This window comes from Mixophyes fleayi, chromosome 2, assembly GCF_038048845.1.
Source record: "Mixophyes fleayi isolate aMixFle1 chromosome 2, aMixFle1.hap1, whole genome shotgun sequence".
NCBI classification, from domain to species: Eukaryota; Metazoa; Chordata; class Amphibia; order Anura; family Limnodynastidae; genus Mixophyes; species Mixophyes fleayi.
Window position 1 is genome coordinate 351,387,924 of NC_134403.1, and position 19,486 is coordinate 351,407,409.

Below are 19,486 nucleotides of genomic sequence, written 5' to 3' on the forward strand. Positions count from 1 at the left end.
TTACAAGCCTACGTGAGACTTTGAATTATATCCGATAGTGTTCTCAAAGGCTCCATTAGTGCGGGACAGATCTTGAGCTACTGTGTCCATCAGCATTTTTAGTAAGTCAATGCTGACAGGAACTGGCTGCTACCTGTCTCAAGCCAGGCTCTTGGTGCCAGGTACCAGGGGCGGATCTAGACATTTGTCCTACCTGGGGCGATTTTAGGGAGGGCGATTTAGGCTCCGCCCCCCTTTCTGATGTCTAAGGCTGCTGGCGGCTGCACAGTATGTGCAGGTCCGTTCAGCAGTGGCAGTGTGCTGTCCCGCTGCTCTGATTGTGTTTAAAACACAATCAGAGCAGCCGGGCGGCACACTGTCACTGCTGAACGGACCTGCACAGTGTGCAGCTGTCAGCAGCAAGCCCCCGGTAGGGGGGCGATCGCCCCAATCGCCGACCTCCCCACCCCCCCTGGATCCGCCACTGCCAGGTACTAGCACTGTAGAAGTCATTAACAAGAGACCAAAACCGTGGACTGGCAGCACAGACGCCATTTTGTGACATCATGCTCCTGTTTTTTCCGAGGAAGTGCAAGCTTTCAGGCCAAGGTTGCAGTGTCTGTGTTGGTGCTTATGACGCACTCTGAGGAGAGAAGCTGGGCAGATGTTTGCTGAGTGCAGTCTAGGTACAAGAATCTGATTAGGTTTGCACCAATAAACAAAAGATTTTTTTGCAGGGTGAGATTATTTCATACTTGCCAACCTTTTTAAACTTCTTTCCGGGAGATCCCAGGCAGGGGGCGTGGTTGGAGGGCGGGAGGGGCGCGGCGCAGTGAATCGCGTCATGTTGGCCCCGCCCCGCAAAAACAATGTCGTTTGTCGCGGAGGCGGAGCCAAAGTGCAGCGATTCTTGCCATTTTGACAGCAAGATGCCATTTGCGGGATATTTGCCTGCTCTCCCGGGAGTCCGGGAGACCTACCCGAGTTGGCAAGTATGGATTATTTAAATGTGATCCTTATGGTACAGAAGGCTGAGGTGACATTTTTAGTCTTTATACCATGGGCAATTCCAGCCGTTTGTGCAGATCGATTTAACTGGAATCTCGTTTTGCAAATTATTCAAAACACATGCGCAAAATTAACAGTGCTTCACCGCTCGTATATATTTTGGTCGATAAATGAACAAGCAGGAGCAACGAAACGTGGGGCTGGCACCCAGATGTCTGCTGTCGGTTATACATGGCTGCAATAGTTTGCATGTAGCTTGTTTGATTTTGGTGAAACCAGACTTTTGCTTAGGGCTGCAAAACTCCATTTTACAGGTCTGCTCCTAATAAAAGATCAAAGTTCGTTGTTTTGTTTTGTTTTTATGATCAGACAGGGTACGGTTTCTATTTAAAACATTATAACATGTCAGAGATCCCTCAATGAACTGCATGAATCACCCAAACCACTTGAAAATCACTACTTCCTAGACGTGGAAGTATTTGGTAATGATGTGCATATGAAGTATATTTAAAAATATATATATTGTGTATAGATACCCTGCTCTACTGATTACTAAGAGGCTGCCTGAGTGCTGAGCGATGCATTACTTAGCTGTCACAATAAGGATGTTCCATTAATGCAGCAAATGTTGTTTCATTCAGTGGGATGCTTCTTCCTTAGTCCCATTCCTCCTGTTGTTCTTTGCTTTCTATCATGTTACTATTTTGGGTTCATTACATAGGTCTGCAGCTATTGTTGTGTATTTGAACTCTATATTATCATCATCATCACCATTTATTTATATAGCGCCACTAATTCCGCAGCGCTGTACAGAGAACTCACATCAGTCCCTGCCCAATTGGGGCTTACAGTCTAAATTCCCTAACATACACACAGACAGACAGAGACAGATAGACAGACAGACTAGGGTCAATTTGTTAGCAGCCAATTAACCTACTAGTATGTTTTTGGAGTGTGGGAGGAAACCGGAGCACCCGGAGGAAAACCCACGCAAACACGGGGAGACCATACAAACTCCTCACAGATAAGTCATGGTCGGGAATTGAAATGACCCCAGTGCTGTAAGGCAGAAGTGCTAACCATTACGTCACCGTGCTGCCCTCACGTTTAGTAGAATTTCCAGGGACTTAACAGGCAAACACCAGGATCTGCATTGCTGCTTAATAGATGGGCAGCACAGTGGCTTAGTGGTTAGCACTTCTTCCTCTCAGCACTCGAGTCTTCAGTTCAAATCCTGACCATGGCCTTATCTGTGAGGAGTTTGTATGTTCTCCCCGTGTTTGCGTGGGTTTCCTCCCCCACTCCAAAATCATACTAGTAAGTTAATTGGCTCCTATTAAATTGACCTTAGTCTCTCTCAGTGTGTGTGTATGTTAGAGGATTTAAACTGTAAGCTCCAATGGGGCAGGGACTGATGTGAGTTCTCTGTACAGAGCTGCAGAATTAGTGGCGCTATATAAATAGATTAGGACATGTCATTGCACAGACTTTTATCTTGCTGCATATGCAAATGTACTTGTTCCTTTTTCAAGATGTTAAGCACACTAGATTGGGTGCCAGATCGCCCACCCCTCTGATTCTCTACTGTCCTATGAGCAGAGTGAAGACTTTTTCTGACTGACTTCCTACTGAGAGCAGAGTAGTGGGCCCAAGGATGGAGGATAGAGAGGCCTCACCAGGCACTTAATAATTTGCTATGGAGCCCAGCAATGCACTGTTCTGTCCCTGATGGTAAGGCTCCTTTACAAACGCCAAAAAATACAGATACAGTCCTTCTCTTTTCACGAAAGTCCAACTACTTGGACCCTAAGCACATTTGAAGGTGCCCTCTCACTTCCTGTTCTTCAGAAACACCCGACATAAAATCTGAGCTCACATTTTCAGTTCCGTGGATACTCCTGGAATGGTAATAAAGTCTTGGGGCCTGAGTCATTATGGAGAGCAAGGCAAATAAAAAAATGAGTAAGTTTACTCCGGAACAAACCATGTTACAATATAAGGGGAGCAAATTAGTTTATTATTTTGCACATAAGTTCAATACTGGCTGCTTTTTCATGCAGCAAACAAATATTTGATAGCTATTTGTACGCTGAAATTTAAAGTTAATCTAGGACTTGTCCTACCCCAACTATAAATCTGTCCTCACATTTTAAATTTACCCTCTAATGCAACATGGTTTTGCCCAGGTGCAAAGTTACTCCTTTTTTTGATTTCTTCTCCTTAATGACTCAGGCCCATTAACTCCATGCTCTTTCCATAACAATGGGTGCATCTACTCAAAAGCAAGCATGTGACGTCACAAGGCATCATTTGCATTGGATTTTTACATATTGATAAATGATCCTTGGTGGTAGATCTATAAAACCTTTTAAAAAAAAGAAAAATGGAGATGTTGCTCATTTCAACCAATCAGATTCTAGAATGATAAATGATAGCTAAAGTCTGATTGGTTGCTATGAGCAACACCTCCACTTGATAAATAAACCCATTATTGTGATGTATAGACTATTCTAGATGAGTAACTCAGGGATCATGTATTCCTGTGACCAGCGAGCCTCTTGTGCTCACACTGTGTTGCTTGTTGGAGTCTGCTGCAAAAGGAACTGTATTCTATATTGTAAAGCATAAAGAAGAAAAAAAAAATATTTGTGATAATGTCCTGTTTAATGTAGAAAACAATTATAATAAAAAAATTATAATGTAATTTGCTTGAGCAATACTTCTGAGAATATGAAGTGCTGAATGGAACTGCAGAATAAGATAATAGCATTACTGCTTGGAATCAATTAAATGGTCCTGCCTGTGAGTTGTTTGTGCTTTCTATCTCATAATGCTTCTGTTTCTTTTATGCTACACATGTACCATTTTATGCTGTTTTCATTATACTTGTTTGGGATTTCAGGTTATGTTTAACAAGCAGGGTCATCCGGCATTGCGTGGGTATGATTTGTAATGTGTAGCAGTTTTTATACATTAGCCAAGTATTTGGTAAATAGACCAAAAAATACTATTTAGAAAATAAGATTTGTTGCTTTGTCGCGTTGTCGTTATGTTGTGTTGTCGTTAGGTTTCCTTCCAGCAGTCAAACAATTGTTTACAACCAAAAAATGATGTTTTCAATATTTGTCTCTCTGTCGCTTTATCGCATTGTCGCTATGTGGTCTAATAGGTTACTTTTTCAATACTAAATAACTATGTAAGATTTGGCAGCTTTGAGAGCTGTGGAAGATATTCGTCAACAAACTAACAAACTTCTTCATTTGTACATATAGAGAGATGTGTATGAATCACCACATACATATGTGATATGTCTTGTAGCATACATACAAGCTGCTAGCAGGGCATTATGTAAAGTTGGTGTCTGCAGTGGGATGACATTTCTGAGTGATAGGGCATTATGGAGTGATTATGGTTTTAATTATTATAAAATCTTTTCTGTAAACACAGCTGTTATAATAACCCCCAAAAAATGTAATATGGTATAGTTTTACGCTTTAGATATTGGTTTCCTGACTCCCACGTGTATTTGTCCATTTAGATACCTGCTACGCACACTGTGGAATAGACTGCAAAGCGTATTGCTGCGATGGGTCCTCGCCGTACTGCTGTTCCTACTACGCGTACATTGGAAATGTCCTTTCGTAAGTTTATATTTCATTTCTTCCACTCTGTTATGTTTATTGCATTTTATCATTCATCATCAGAAAAATCCTCATAATAGCTTTATTATCAGAAAATGCTAATCTGCTGCTGACCTCAGATGTGACTTACATCCCAGTAAATAGCGAGACTAAAAAGTGAGGGAATTAATGGCAATTTTTATAGCCTTCTATACAAAGTCACCATAATATGCAGCTTGCTAATGAATATTCAAGTAAGCCATGGTACTAAAGGACAGTGCCAGCTGTCACTCAGCTATAGGGTAGCAAAGTATATCTCTAAAGGGGAACTCAAACTTCAGGGAATTGTTTTGTACAGACATTTTTGTTTTTGCTTTCGTGTGACCCAGGGGCAAACGCAGGATTTGTAGAGGGGGGTTTCCACACCACGCCGCCAGTGGGCGTGACCAGCATGCATGGAGGCGTGGCTATAATATTAGACAGTGCTTGGCTGCTCTCCAACTCTTCCTATCCCCATAATATACATGGGCAACGCTGCATGCACTACTGTTACGTGCACGCAGCTCTCCCTTTTCAAGCAGAGCTGTGTGAAGCGGGGGCAGGGTCCAGCCACCTCAATTATACAGTGCCCCAGGCTTGGGGGGGGAGGGTTCTAGGCACTATTAAACCCCCCTCGGTTTGCCTATGTGGCCCTTGGATATTATAACAGATAAGCTAATGGCTGCACACTGGATGCAATTATATCTACACAGCAGATCCGTTGTCATATCCAAGAGCAGCAAAAATATACAAATTTGCCTGGACAATAGATTTCTCTGAAGACAGACTTCCTCTGTAAGTAAGGCACATGCATCATTTATTTTTGTTCCAGAACAAGTTTATAGTTTAATGATATGAATGCTATACACGCACTTCAATCACCTACAATCCGATCCTTTTGGATTAAAATTTTCCAGCCAACCTTCTCGATCAATTTAACCATCTACATTCTATATCTTTGAATAGATTATTACCGAGGCACAGGTCGATTCTTTAATAATTCAATGAAAAAAACATTGGGTTGATTGATCAGAATGTGACATCTGCAGCTAACGTTAGAGGCCTCCTCAGGCCGGCTGCATTGATTAAGTGCTGAACAATGCCCTGTGATTGGAGTTTGCAGCTGCAGGGTCACAGCACTCACCACTTATCCCTGATTTCTGTCGCAGACATGACCGGATCCACCAGGTAGCGTATTACCATGCTGTGCCGACAGCTAGCCAGAGATACATCACACAGCATCAAGCACTAGTGTATCCTTAGCCCTATAGCCCTACACCAGCAGAAATCAGACTCACCAGCTTATTTATATTTATGTATATATAATTTTATATATATATATATATATATATATATATATATATATATATATATATATATATATATATATATAATGCCATGGATTTGCACCATGACTCTCCCACTCACTACTGCACCCCATAGACTGCTCTGGTGGTAGATCAGCATCTAGCTCTGGACATGGGTGACATAGTACGGAGAAAAGAGGCGGGGCTCACAATTTTGCAGGGATGGTTTTGATTACAACACTCCATGCAGAATATAAATCGATCTAGTGCAAATTATAGAATAAAACCATAAGTCTAATTGTTTGTTATGTTTTTTTTTATACATCTCCATTTTCACACTGACAAATAATCACCAGTGAGAGGTTCCTCCCCAGAATGGGAAGATGATATTAACAAGGAAGTAGAGACGCCACCCTTCGGTCTACCTCGTCTTCCTTATTTATTTACTATGTACTAGTGAAATTGAGATATAAACCACATGTATGAAATGTCTGCTTTGTCATATGTAAAAAAAAACTAAACTAATAAAAGTCTGTCTAGATAGCTGAGTGTTAAAAACAGACATTTTTTGTAGTTGCCTTTTCATTCTTCTGCTCAAAGTTACATTAGCATCAGCCATCATTGTCGCGGTTAGAATGTTGGCTGCGACTGTGTCCTTAGCGTATCGGAAAATTCCTTTTAATTGTCCACCTTTTGGACAGCCCCTCTTTTTTCTCTACTGTATTTTGAGTTTTGTTGTGTAAGTCTGCAAGTCATTGGTTCACAGACGCATCTGTTTCACTAGGTCTAGTAAGGAGCCTTTTGTGTGCGGTGAATACATGAAAAAGGACTTTTAGAATAAAACAATATTTTTTCCTATTTAGGTAATTGAAATTCCAGGATATGGTAAGACAATGAGCAGCTAGGCATAGGATTTAGCATCAAAGGTTTGAAATTGATGTACCAATACATGAAAGTCATCTGAAGATGGAAAACCCTCTAAAATAATAATAATTTTAGGAACAGATGCCAGATTTGTTTACACTATTTTAATCACAATGTTAATCACAATGGTGAGTACTTTTTCTAGAGGGAAGCTGCACCGGTTAGTAAGACAAATGTTATACTGGTAGAGCTGCCAAAGAGGGCATTTAATTTATTTTCAAATCAATTCTATCACCATCTGTACCTTTTCATCAGTCAATGTAACAGTTATTGTTATTTCATGTTGTATCAACTTGAATTGCTAGCTGTGGCTTTCCCTTCACTATGTACAATTCTACAATCATGGGGTTAGATTTACTAACATTTCTAAACAGGAAAAGTGGGTATACTTCCCTTAGCAGCCAAACAGATTCTAGCTATCATTTTGTACACTAGAATGTACTGGATACATGATAGCTAGAATCTGATTGGTTGCTATGGGCAACATCTCCACTTTTCCTTTTTAGAACTTTTAGTAAATCTACACACAGGCATTTCTTTAAATTATAGACCTGGGAGGGATCGGGAGGGAAGGGGGCGGGGGGGGGGGCGGAGGCAGGAAAAATGAAGCCACTTTATCATATATTGCTAGAAGATTTTAAGAGATAGGAGAATGAACATGTAAAAATTGTATCTGAAATGCTTTGGCACTACAGATGCGCTTTTAAAACACCCATCCATTAACTTAAATGGGATTCTAAAAAAGTAACTCAAAATGAGTTTTATATTGTTTTTTTGTTTTTGTTTTATAGACTATACCAGTTATAGGTGTGTATGTGGCTTTGTAGAGTTCTATTATGCATTTTAGATTTGTTTTGTAATTGTATTGACAGATACAGTATAGGAACCAGTTTTCTTGTGCTCCCATTGCACTGCAGACCAAAGCTAATGTTAAAATGGCTAAAGTCATTAGTCGAGCTACCAATGCTTGCAGAGTTGTGACAACAGAATCGCTCTGGTGTGACAAGTAAAAAGCATTCTTCAGTCATTTTATTGTTAGGCTGACCGAAGCGCATCATCACTTTAGAACACGGCGGTTTTCTTGGTCAGAAGATTGTACCGTTACAAATCACTGGGGTGACCCAGCCCTAACTGAGCGAGGAAGCAGCTCTGTCTCTCTGCATGTATACTACCAACATCTAAAATAGGAAAAGTGGAGATGTTGCCCATAGCAACCAATTAGATTCCAGCCATCATTTTCTAGAATGTACTAGATAGCTAGAATCTGATTGGTTGCTAGGGGCAGCACCTCCGCTTATCCGTTATTTAAGAAGTATTGGTAAATAAAGTTTATTTAAACTCTTGAACTGCTGCTGTTTAACACAAGTGGTTTTATATCTGCTTTTACCACACATTCCTGTCATTAGAGAGAACAAAATAAAACTTCACAAATGTCAGTTGAGATCCTCCATTAGGAATGTGCTTAATGCCTAAACGTGCACTCAGCGTTATTAAAGTTTAAAAGCTAAAACATTAAAGCTATGAGGAAAATGCAGTTGAATAAAAGCATTGCTCCCCACGACAGCACGTACTTTCCCTGCAGCTCTGTTGAGCACCTTAATGCAATTTATTTTTAATATTTGCTCAGTGAGAACTAAAAGTATCCTACACGGGCAATAATTAAAAACATCAATAAAGCCGCTAAGTGAGGTATGTGGGTTTTTATTTATAAAGGGGGGGTCAAACAGAATTGCTCTTCATTTTATTGTTTTGTTGCCAGCCTTGGCCGTAGCCTGATTACTCAGCAGATCAGACCCAGCTCCCTCCCGTATAGTTTGGTCTTCAGCACTCTCCCATGTTGCAGTATTGTTATCACTGTGTATATTTCCCCAGTGGTTTATCCGCTGCCTTGTGTTTGATTTGGAAATGGTCATTGTGTCCTCTCCAGCTGCAGAATCTTCACACAGCTGTGTTACACATCTCTTTCTCTTTATAGCAAGTAATTTTGCTGACACAGCACAAGGCAGCACGGTGACTTAGTGGTTAGCACTTCTGCCTTACAGCACTGGGGTCATGAGTTCAATTCCTGACCATGTCCTTATCTGTGTGGACCTTGTATGTTCTCCCCGTGTTTGTGTGGGTTTCCTCCGGGTGCTCCGGTTTCCTCCCACACTCCAAAAACATACTAATAGGTTAATAGGCTGCTAACAAATTGACCTTAGTCTTTGTGTGTGTGTGTGTGTGTGTTAGGGAATCTAGACTGTAAGCTCTGAAGGGGCAGTGATTGATGTCACTGATTAATATTCAGCCTTTGGCAGCACTATATAAATAAAGAGTAATAAATAATAATAATATATGTTCCCCCAAAGGCACAATCAGCAATAATATTTTTGCGATTGCAGTCTTCTAAAACACAAAACAGCTATAGGGAGTTTAGACTGTAAGCCCCAATGGGGCAGGGACTGATGTGAGTGAGATCTCTGTACAGCGCTGCTGAATTAGTGGCGCTATATAAATAAATGGTGATGATGAAGGTTAAGCCCAAGAGCGTGATTATAGCCCTGTCACTGGTATTGCTATGGTTTACCTGGGTATATATCTAATAAATGTAAAAACAACAGACAAAACATACGACACGTCTAGTTTTGCTCAATATGTGTGGTTGCATACACAATGGCATACTTGCGATCTTTTAAAATTTTGCAGAGATCCCGGAGGAAAGGTCATGTGACAGGTCGTAGGAGGGGACGTGGTAATGCCATGCATCATATCCCTGCCCCCTGCTAGGAAATGTCAAAAACCATGGCATTTCCTAACAGGGGGCGGAGCTTAATGGTGCGAAATCACGTCATTAAGCTCTGACCTCTGTCACAGTCGACAAGCACGCCCACTCTCCTGGGAGTCCGGGATGACTCCCCAAAATTTGGGACCTTCTGTTACTCTAAAACGAAACATTCTGTCTCAGAACGAACAAATTAATCATTCCTTCTACAGCACTCTCTACATATATTCACCAGGACATTCATCGCTAGCATCGACTGAAAAGAGCCCGACTTAGTAAACTCTATGGAGATCGTGAGCATGAGGGCATACACACTACATGATCAGTCGGTGATTGGTCAGAAAATATTAAGCAGTACGACCAACCAAATGAGCCGACAATCTACACTTTGGAATGACTTTCAACCATCGTGTTACTATACCCACTAATCCGTCTTCCGACCGAATGGTCGTATGTTGGCTAGTTTGCCCGATTATTGGTCGAAAACGCCTAAGGCCATGTTTGAGCAGTTGTGTACGGATTCAGATTGGGACAGATAGAGCTCAAAAAGTGGTTTAATTTGTGGGTGGTCAGATGCCGTTATAAGTAGCCATGGTAACGAACACTTGAACTAAAGAGCCACTTGTAATAAGAGGTTTGCCAATGATTCACAGGTCTAGACTTTAGCAGTCTCTCGGTAGTAGATTAGGATTTACAAAGTGTTTTGCAGCAAAGATTAAACCTTTTTTTTTTTTTGGTGCATATGTCGGGATGTTGTTCCTGCTGTATTAGCTACTTAATTCAAGTTTAAAAGATTCTTCAGAGCAATTGCATTTTAACATATAAAATAAAAGGCTTTTGTACATATTAACAAGTCAGACATAAGTATCTGTTATAGAGACACTGATTGAACCGCACTAGGTATGTTTATTACTTCATCCCCTTTAATTTGTCCATGTGAACCCGCATGCTTAGAATATTTCAATAAATTCTAACCTGAGGGGTGCACCCATACACAGAGCACATACAGACAAAGGAAAACACAGTGTATACACTGGGGCACTCTGGGATGTTGATGAGAAAATAAATAAAACTTAAATTCTTTATTAGTAATAAGTTAAAATGTAAGTCTATCCTGATCACTAAATGCTAGCGAAATAAATGAAAAATCATAGTGAAATAGTGTTGTGATGGAAACATAAAGTGAAACAATATGGTTTAAAAATTGCAATAGAATTACAATAACCTTGTTATTCCAAGTGAATAAATCATAATTACTTAACATTGGAGATCTCGATGTCGCGTATTGGGGGCGTGGTCAAGCACATTGCGTCTTTAGGGCCCACCCCTCTGCTTAACAGTACCAAATTCAGCCTATAACAACAGGGGGTGGGGCTAGGATGACACTTCATGAACTGCGTGGGCGCACGCGGGAGGTTTCCCTGGTCTCCCGGGAGTCCGAGAGAACTCAGGAGTCTCCCAGATATTCCGGGAGAGTAGGCAACTATGAAATAAATATATATAAACTCTTAAATTTGTGTATTAACTGATATCACCTCTGATGGCTTATTGCTGCTGAGGAAATATTCCAGTCCCTAGAATGCTTTTAAATCAATATGCTTGTGTTCCACTCTGAATCAGACCCATAGGGTGCAAACGATTACAACAGGTGTGAAAAACAAGTTGTTTTACTAAAGTAAGAACTAAGACACTTCCACCACCCACATTTTACAGATGTCGATCATCCCTTTTCCGTTCAGTTTTCAGGACAACACAAGAGTTTGGCTGCCACGTATCCTGTTGTGACACAGGCATCCATTCTGCATCCTGTCAGGGCACATGTCAGAGGAAGCACATTGTGAACATCAATCTAGTCTTCTGGAGTTTCCATCCCCACCTACTGATCATTAGTTATCCAAACATTTACCAAAATGAACCATTTGTCAGATACCACCCAAAGCATCTCTCCCTACGACTCTTAGAACAGTTTATTTGCAGTCAGGTAGGACAGTCCACAGATGCAATAAAGGGGAGTTGGATAATTGCCTATAAAAGCAATAAAAGCCATCACATTACAATTAGAATGGTAGAAGAGAGTTTAGAACAGATAACACTATTGTTTCAGCAGCGGTTGTTATCTTGCTAGATTGACTGTACTGACAGTGTCCTCTCACCTCTTTCTGCAGCTTTTATGGAGCTGCAGTGAGGTAACTTTTTATCTTGACACACTGGAGATGCTTGTATTATATAGAGCAATATATATAATATTATATATAATATATAGAGCAGCCATGGAACAATGTTTAAATATTTAATGTACATTTCTGAGGTGTAGTGATTATTGTGAATATCTGGTCTATTTGTAGGGAACCTGACTGGAATCTTGATGTGGACTGATGAGTTTGTTTGTTTTTATTACAAAAAAGTCAAGTATGTTCTGTCTATGACACTTGTCACTCACGTAGTTTTCTCTACATCTCTCAGTTCTCTAACCTGCATTCACCACCTTTGCAATTGGTGTTCAATGAATCTGCATTTTACTGCAGGTCTATTATAATTATACAACAATACTAGAAGCAACATTTGACCTCTCAGACTGTTTAAAAATTGTACCAGGTGTTACAGCCGTGATGGGCAACAGGCGGCCCAGGGCCACTTGCGGCCCCCTGAGCTTTTATCTGCGGCCCCCCTTCATGCTTTATTGTCAGATTGGTTTGCTATAGCTCGTAACACTTGTTTAAAATAGCTGTTTATATGTTATTGCAGATGTCATCATCATCATTTATTTATTTATTTATATAGCGCCAACATATTCAGTAGCGCTTTACAATTGGGGACAAACACAGTCAAATAATAAACAAACTGGGTAAAATGGACAAAGAGGTGAGAAGGGCCTGCTCGCAAGCTTACAATCTATGGGACAATGGGAGTTTGATACATGAGGTTAAGTCTACATTTTGCATTTTGGTCCAGCCAGACTGCAAAGGTAAAAGTGACTCATAAGCTAAATGATCCTGTCACACAGCAATTTTGGTCAGGGGGTAGTTGTCTTGTGCGAAATTGTGTAACGGGTGGTAATAGGGTAATGTAATGAGGTTAAGAGGGTGGTTAAGGAATATTATAAGCTTGTCTGAAGAGGTGGGTTTTCAGAGAACGCTTGAAAGTTTGTAGACCAGAGGAGAGTCTTATTGTGCGAGGGAGAGATGTGTGTCTCTTTCTTTGATTAAATGTTTTAATTTATTACTGAGATTAAGGGCACTGTGCGGCCTTTATGAAGGTTAGAGGGTCGCACCATGGAGCCCCTGAAGTGTATCACTGGGTTACAGACTCATCTATATCTCAAGAGGTATCAGTAGTGGTCCACAACACCCAGTTGCTACAAGCCCCCGGAGAACTAAGTTTGTCAGTGTCCACTGTCTGGGCTGACGTTAGACTGTGAATACTACACCAGGCTGGGCACCAACAATCCAGTATGATACCACATTTCCTGCACACCCCCATCCTAGATGACTGAATGCAGGTCCAGTCCGCCTGTATACTGTGCTCCAGCAGCAGATAACAGGTAATAGAATGGGTTTCAGGGAGGTGACATGAAATGCTGTTTCATGCGGCGGATCCAGGGCTGGCCATAGGAATTTCGGACTCTGGAATTGCAACTTTTTAGGGCCCATTCCACAGCCTCTGAAGGGGGCTCTTCCCACTACACAGGCAGGTCAGGGCCCCCATGCACTTTGTACCTGCTCCCCCCACTTGACATCCCATAAAAGGTGGTTGTACAGAAGTGGACAACGGCTTTAATTTGATTACACATAATGCAGCCAGTGACGGAACTACCATTGATGCGGCATTTGCAGTGGATCGGGACCCATGGAGATCATGGGGCCCTCTGTATGGCAGATGCAGAAGGTCGGGCCCCCAGTTCCCTCCTCCCCTCTTCCCTGCACTGGGGCCCTCAGCTTGCTAGTTCCGCCTCTGAATACAGCCAGCTGTGGGGCATCGTCTCATTGTTGTTTATTTACTACAACTGTGGGCAGCACGGTGGCATAGTGGTTAGCACTTCTGCCTCACTGTGCTGGGGTCATGAGTTCAATTCCTGACCATGGCCTTATCTGTGAGGAGTTTGTATGTTCTCCCCGTGTTTGTGTGAGTTTCCTCCAGGTGCTCCAGTTTCCTCGCACACTCCAAAAACATACTGGTAGGTTAATTGGCTGCTATCAAAAAAAATTGACCCTAATCTCTCTCTCTCTGTCTGTGTATGTGTGTTAGGGAATTTAGACTGTAAGCTCCAATATGGCAGGGACTGATGTGAATAAGTTCTCTGTACAGCGCTGCGGAATCAGTGGTGCTATATAAATAAATGGCGATGATGGTGATGACTGTCCTGGGAGAAGGATTCTAAGATGGAGGTTTCCTTTGTCATTATACAGGTGGTGTGTGTGATTGTGAAACGAGGGCCTCATATAGGAAACAGCCGAGGGGCAACACAAAATCAATTGTGGAGGTGACAGCCAGATTTCTGCCACAGCGTATAGGCTTATGGAGGCAGGCGGGGTAGTGATTATCACCAGCAAGTGGGAGGAGTCAGGTGGAGCGAGGGTACTTAGTTTTGCAGACCAAGATGATTGAAATCAGATTCACACCCAATGTGTTTGTAATAAAAACAAGACACACACCCCCTGACTCCCCCTACATTCTGCCACCTGAGGCGAGGTGACAAAGGTCTCCAATGTATGGCACAATAATATATATTCGTACACAAACATCTAGCAATTAATTAAAATTACTTTAAATTATGTTTACCTTAAATGGTTAACATTCTGTATCTAGCTGTAACAGATGTCACTGTGTGTGGTATTGTGTTTATTTATAAATAGAACACAAAGTGTATTTTTCTGACTATGAAAATACCCTCTTGAAATCTGAAGAATGCCTTTGTTGTTGCAGTGGGAGATTTCACAATACATAAAAGTTAATCTGCTTGAGGAACAAGAGTTTGGTAAAGGAACTGTCACGTCAAGGTGTGTGGTCCTTCCAATATCATCTTGCGGGATGTCTTGTGTATCATTAAGTTGGTTTTGGTTGTGGTTTGTTTTTGTGACTTAAGTTTATTTCTAATTAAAGATTTTAATACAAACTGGGCAGGCGCAGCCTTTGTGTTCACAGACAAGACATTTTGTGGCGCTAAACTAGAGAAAAAAGAGGCTATATTTATCTAAAGACTATAGACTTATGGGATGGGATGTGTAACATCATGTGGGATGTTATGGAGGGGCCGCCATATATGGAGAGGCCAGAAAATAGGACAGACAGCAGGGAACTAGCTGACAAAACTGTTTGATCTTCCATTCTGTAGATCCATTCTGATCAAAGCTCTATCTGGGTGGAGTTTGTATGTTCTCCCCGTGTTTGCGTGGGTTTCCTCTTGGTGCTCTGGTTTCCTCCCACTCTCCAATAACATACCGGTAGGTTAATTGGCTACTTATAAAAATGGACCCTAGTGTGTTTGTGTGTGTCTGCGTGTGTATATGTGTGTGTCTGTGCGTGTGTGTGTCTGCGTGTGTGTGTATGTGTGTGTGTGTGTGTGTGTGGGGGTGGGGGGGTATGTGTGTGTATATGTGTGTGTGTGTATGTGTGTGTCTGCATGTGTGTTTGTATATGTGTGTGTGTGTATATGTGTGTGTCTGTGTGTGTGTATGTGTGTGTCTGTGTGTGTGTATATGTGTGTATATGTGTGTGTGTATGTGTGTGTGTGTATATGTGTGTATATGTGTGTGTGTATATGTGTGTGTCTGCGTGTGTGTTTGTATATGTGTGTGTCTGTGTGTGTGTATGTGTGTGTCTGTGTGTGTGTGTATATGTGTGTATATGTGTGTGTGTATGTGTGTGTGTGTATATGTGTGTATATGTGTGTGTGTATATGTGTGTGTCTGCGTGTGTGTTTGTATATGTGTGTGTGTATGTGTGTGTGTCTGTGTGTGTGTGTGTAGGTTTGTATGAGTGTGTTAGGGAATCTAGATTGTAAGCTCTGAAGGGGCAGTGATTGATGTGACTGATTAATATTCTCTGTACAGCCTTTGGCAGCGCTATATAAATAAAGAGTAATAAATAATAATAATATACGTTCCCCCAAAGGCACAATAAGCGAGAACATTTTTTCAATTGCAGTCTTCTCATACACAAAACAGCCATCAACCACCCGCTTCTGAAGGTGTTGTAAACATATATTTAACTCATACAGTTTTGTCGATAGTGTCCATTTAAAACGTGCAAACTTTACAGAAGTGGGGGTTTCAGAGCTATAATGGTGACAACCAGCGAGGGGACTGACAGAACTGCAGGCAGCGGGAATTGACGTCTGGCCTGATGCGCACGTTTAATCATCAGTCATGTTTTTTATGTGGTGAGTGAAAACATATTTACTATGATTTAGTTTATTGGATATAAGTCAGGACGATAGCTGCACAAGTAATGCACATCCTTCTTTCACCACCCAGGTCTATTTAAAAGGGAATCTCCACCAAAAAGGTTTTTTTAAAAAATTTATATTCTCAGTTGATAAAAAAAATGGTAATTATTGTTATTAATTGAATTGCCTCCTTCTGGTAAAAATAAAGCCTGCATTAATGTTTCTAACATATCTACTTCCACACCATGCTGCCAGTGGGCGTGACCAGTATGCATGGGGGCGTAGCTATGATTTTAGAGAGTACTTGGCTGCTCTCCAACTCTTCCTATCCCCATAATATTTATGGGCAATGCTGTGTGCACTACTGTTAGGTGCATGCAGCTCTCCCTTTTCAAGCAGAGCCGTGTGAAGCGGGAGCAGGGTCCAGCTACCTCAATTATACAGTGTCCCAGGCTTGGAGGGGGGATTCCAGGCACTATGTTTGCCTATGACTTATAAAATGTATTATTCTGGTGAGCTACATGAAGTACATGCCTGTCTGTTCCTGATTCTCTATGGCACAGTTTGGCTGTAAGTTACATCTAATGCCCTTCCCCCTAGCAGGAATCCTGGGGGCTACCAATTACTGCCATTTTTCCCAGGGCTCTGCCGCCTAGGGGTCAGGTCACATTAGTAAATTCTTTTATGTAGGTGGTATTGCAGCTTTTTAAAACATTATACATATTCAATAGCTATTAGGTAAAAAGCCAGAAAATTGCTGATTTGCTTAACTACAATCCTCAGCTGATGTGTATATAGTATATTGTATTTGTTACTTTTATGAATTGCACTCACGCCATAGCTCTTTGCAGGCCAACACAACTTCAAGGGACAGTTCATCATCATCATCATCATTTATTTATATAGTGCCACTAATTCTACAGCGCTGTATAGAGAACTCACTCACATCAGTCCCTGCCCCATTGGGGCTTACAGTCTAAATTCCCTAACACACAGACAGACAGACACACAGACTAGGATCAATTTGATAGCAGCCAATTAACCTACCAGTATGTTTTTGGACTGTGGGAGGAAACTGGAGCACCCGGGGGAAACCCATGCAAACACGGGGAGAACATACAAACTTCACACAGATAAGGCCATGGTTGGGAATCGAACTCATGACCCCAGCGCTGTAAGGGAGAGTGCTAACCACTTAGCCACAGTGCTGCATCTAATTATCCAGCACCTGAATCATTGCCGCTTGCTGCCTCCGCAGTCTCCTATGTCATGCAGGGTTCCCTCTCTTCTTCCCACCTCCTGCATCTTCCTGTTACACCCTGTGCTCGGTGTCACATATTACATCACGTTGGGTTGGCTGTCACCGGCTTGTCATTGGTCAGCTCATGTGATGTGTGATATTGAGCACCTCTGGGGTGCTATATGCAATATAGAATACAGTGACTTCTATATAATACAGAGAGCATTGTAGTGACAAATATCAAAACAAAGAACATGCTGGTGACATACACTGATCAGTCACAACATTAACCACTGACAAGTGAAGTGAATAACATTGATTATCTCCTTGCAAAGGCACCTGGCAAGGAGTGGGATATATTAGGCAGCAAGTGAACAGTCAGTTCTTGATGTTGATGTGTTGGAAGCAGGAAAAATGGGCAAGCGTAAGGATCTGTGCGACTTTGACAAATTGTGATGCCTGTACGACTGGATTAGAGCATCTCTAAAACAGCAGGTGCTGTGGGGTGTTCCCTGTATGTAGTGGTCAGTACCTGTCATAAGTGGTCCAAGAAAGGACAACCGGTGAACCGGTGACAGCGTCATGGGTGCCCAAGGCTCAGTGATGCGTGTGGGGAGTGAAGGCTATCCCATCTGGTCCAAAACCACAGAAGAGCTACTGTAGCACAAATTGAAAAAAGTTAATGCTGGTTATGATAGAAAGGTGTCAGAACACACAGTGCATCGCAGCTTGCTGTACATGGGGCTGCGGACCAGCAGACTGGTCAGAGTGCCCATACTGACCACTGTACACGTGTCAAAGCACCTACAATGGACATGTGAGCACCAGAACATGGAGCAATGGATACATTATGTGAAGAAGGCAGTGTGATGCTGTGGGCAATCATCATCTGGGAAACCTTGGGTCTTGGCATTCATGTGGGTGTTACTTTGACATGTACCATCTACCATGCCTCGGGGGGTCAGAGCTGCTTTGCAGCGCGAGGAAGACCTACACAATATTAGGCAGCTGGTTTTATCGTTGTCACTGATTGGTGTTGTCTGTTTTACCCAGTTTGTTTATTAGTTTATTATGCTTGTCCCCAATTGTAAAGCGCTACGGAATATGTTGGCGCTATATAAATAAATGATGATGATGATGATGATTGGTGCATATAAAATACAGAGAGCATTCTAGAGCACTTTATATTTAGAGAATTCTAGTGACCGCTATCCATACAGAGAACATCATCCTGGTGACCTCTATACAATACACAGAGCATTCTAGTAACTTATATTCAATGCAGAGATCATTCTAGTGACCTCCATGCAATTATTTTAGTGACCTCTATGCAATATAGAGAGTATCACATGACTAATATACAATACAGACAGCATTCTAGTGATTATTATACAAAACTCAGTGCATATTAGTGACCCTGCATAGTGCCAACCTTGTTCTGGAGGACATCTAGGGTTAAATGTATTAAGCTGAGAGTTTTCCGGCGGGTTTGAAAAGCCAATCAGATTCTAGCTATCATTTATGTAGTACATTCTACAAAATGACAGCTAGAATCTGATTGGTTGCTATAGACAACATCTCCACTTTTCAAACACGCCGGTAAACTCTCAGCTTGATACATTTACCCCCTAGTGTATTTACAATGCACCCCTAAACCTCTGGTGACTCTACAATACAGAACCTTCAAATCTCTGGTACCTTTACAGTGTAGACCCTCCGTACGCCCCTCAAGGTGTTTGGAGGGGAGAACGGGATGGCCTAGCGCCTCAGATGGGTTAGGCACGCCCCTGGGGGTGTGGCTATGCCCCATTGAGATTTGGCCACGCCTCTTTTCCTATCCGGCCAACCCAAATGTTCGGAGGTATGGAACCATGGGTAAAAGTAAGGTTCAGATTGATCAGGTTTAATTTCAGTCCTCTGATCAGTTGTTTGGATGGTGGCTGTTGCTCTTATTGCTGAAAGAAAGCCTCCTTTAGATGGATTACTCCTTCGACTCTGCACAAAAAAAATAATGTTTTGTAAGACTTGACAAATGCTCTTTCATGGATGATAGATTCAATTTTACATGTTTATTGTGAAAAGAAAAACATTTTAATGATTTTAAACTCTGCACTTTGGAGACTTCCGTCACATTGCTTTACAGAATTGATTTTTCTTCTTCCTGAGTAGTTATATCATTCAAACTCGCTGTGGTCTCATGAAGATGCATGTTTTCCCCATGTC

The 19,486-nt window shown here is 41.6% G+C and overlaps 1 protein-coding gene and 1 long non-coding RNA gene across 2 annotated transcripts in view; one reads left to right on the forward strand and one right to left on the reverse strand.

The window, feature by feature from the left end:
* The window catches only part of LOC142139481 (uncharacterized), a 928,167-nt gene that overhangs the window by 351,041 nt on the left and 557,640 nt on the right, over positions 1-19,486 (reverse strand). The gene's annotated exons all lie outside the window — the stretch shown is intronic.
* Positions 1-19,486, forward strand: part of CYYR1 (cysteine and tyrosine rich 1) — a 62,879-nt gene that overhangs the window by 21,989 nt on the left and 21,404 nt on the right. Inside the window, exon 2 of the mRNA XM_075198219.1 lies at positions 4,526-4,628. Within this exon, the coding sequence (XP_075054320.1) occupies positions 4,526-4,628 (103 nt within the window). The remainder of the gene's footprint in view (positions 1-4,525; positions 4,629-19,486) is intronic.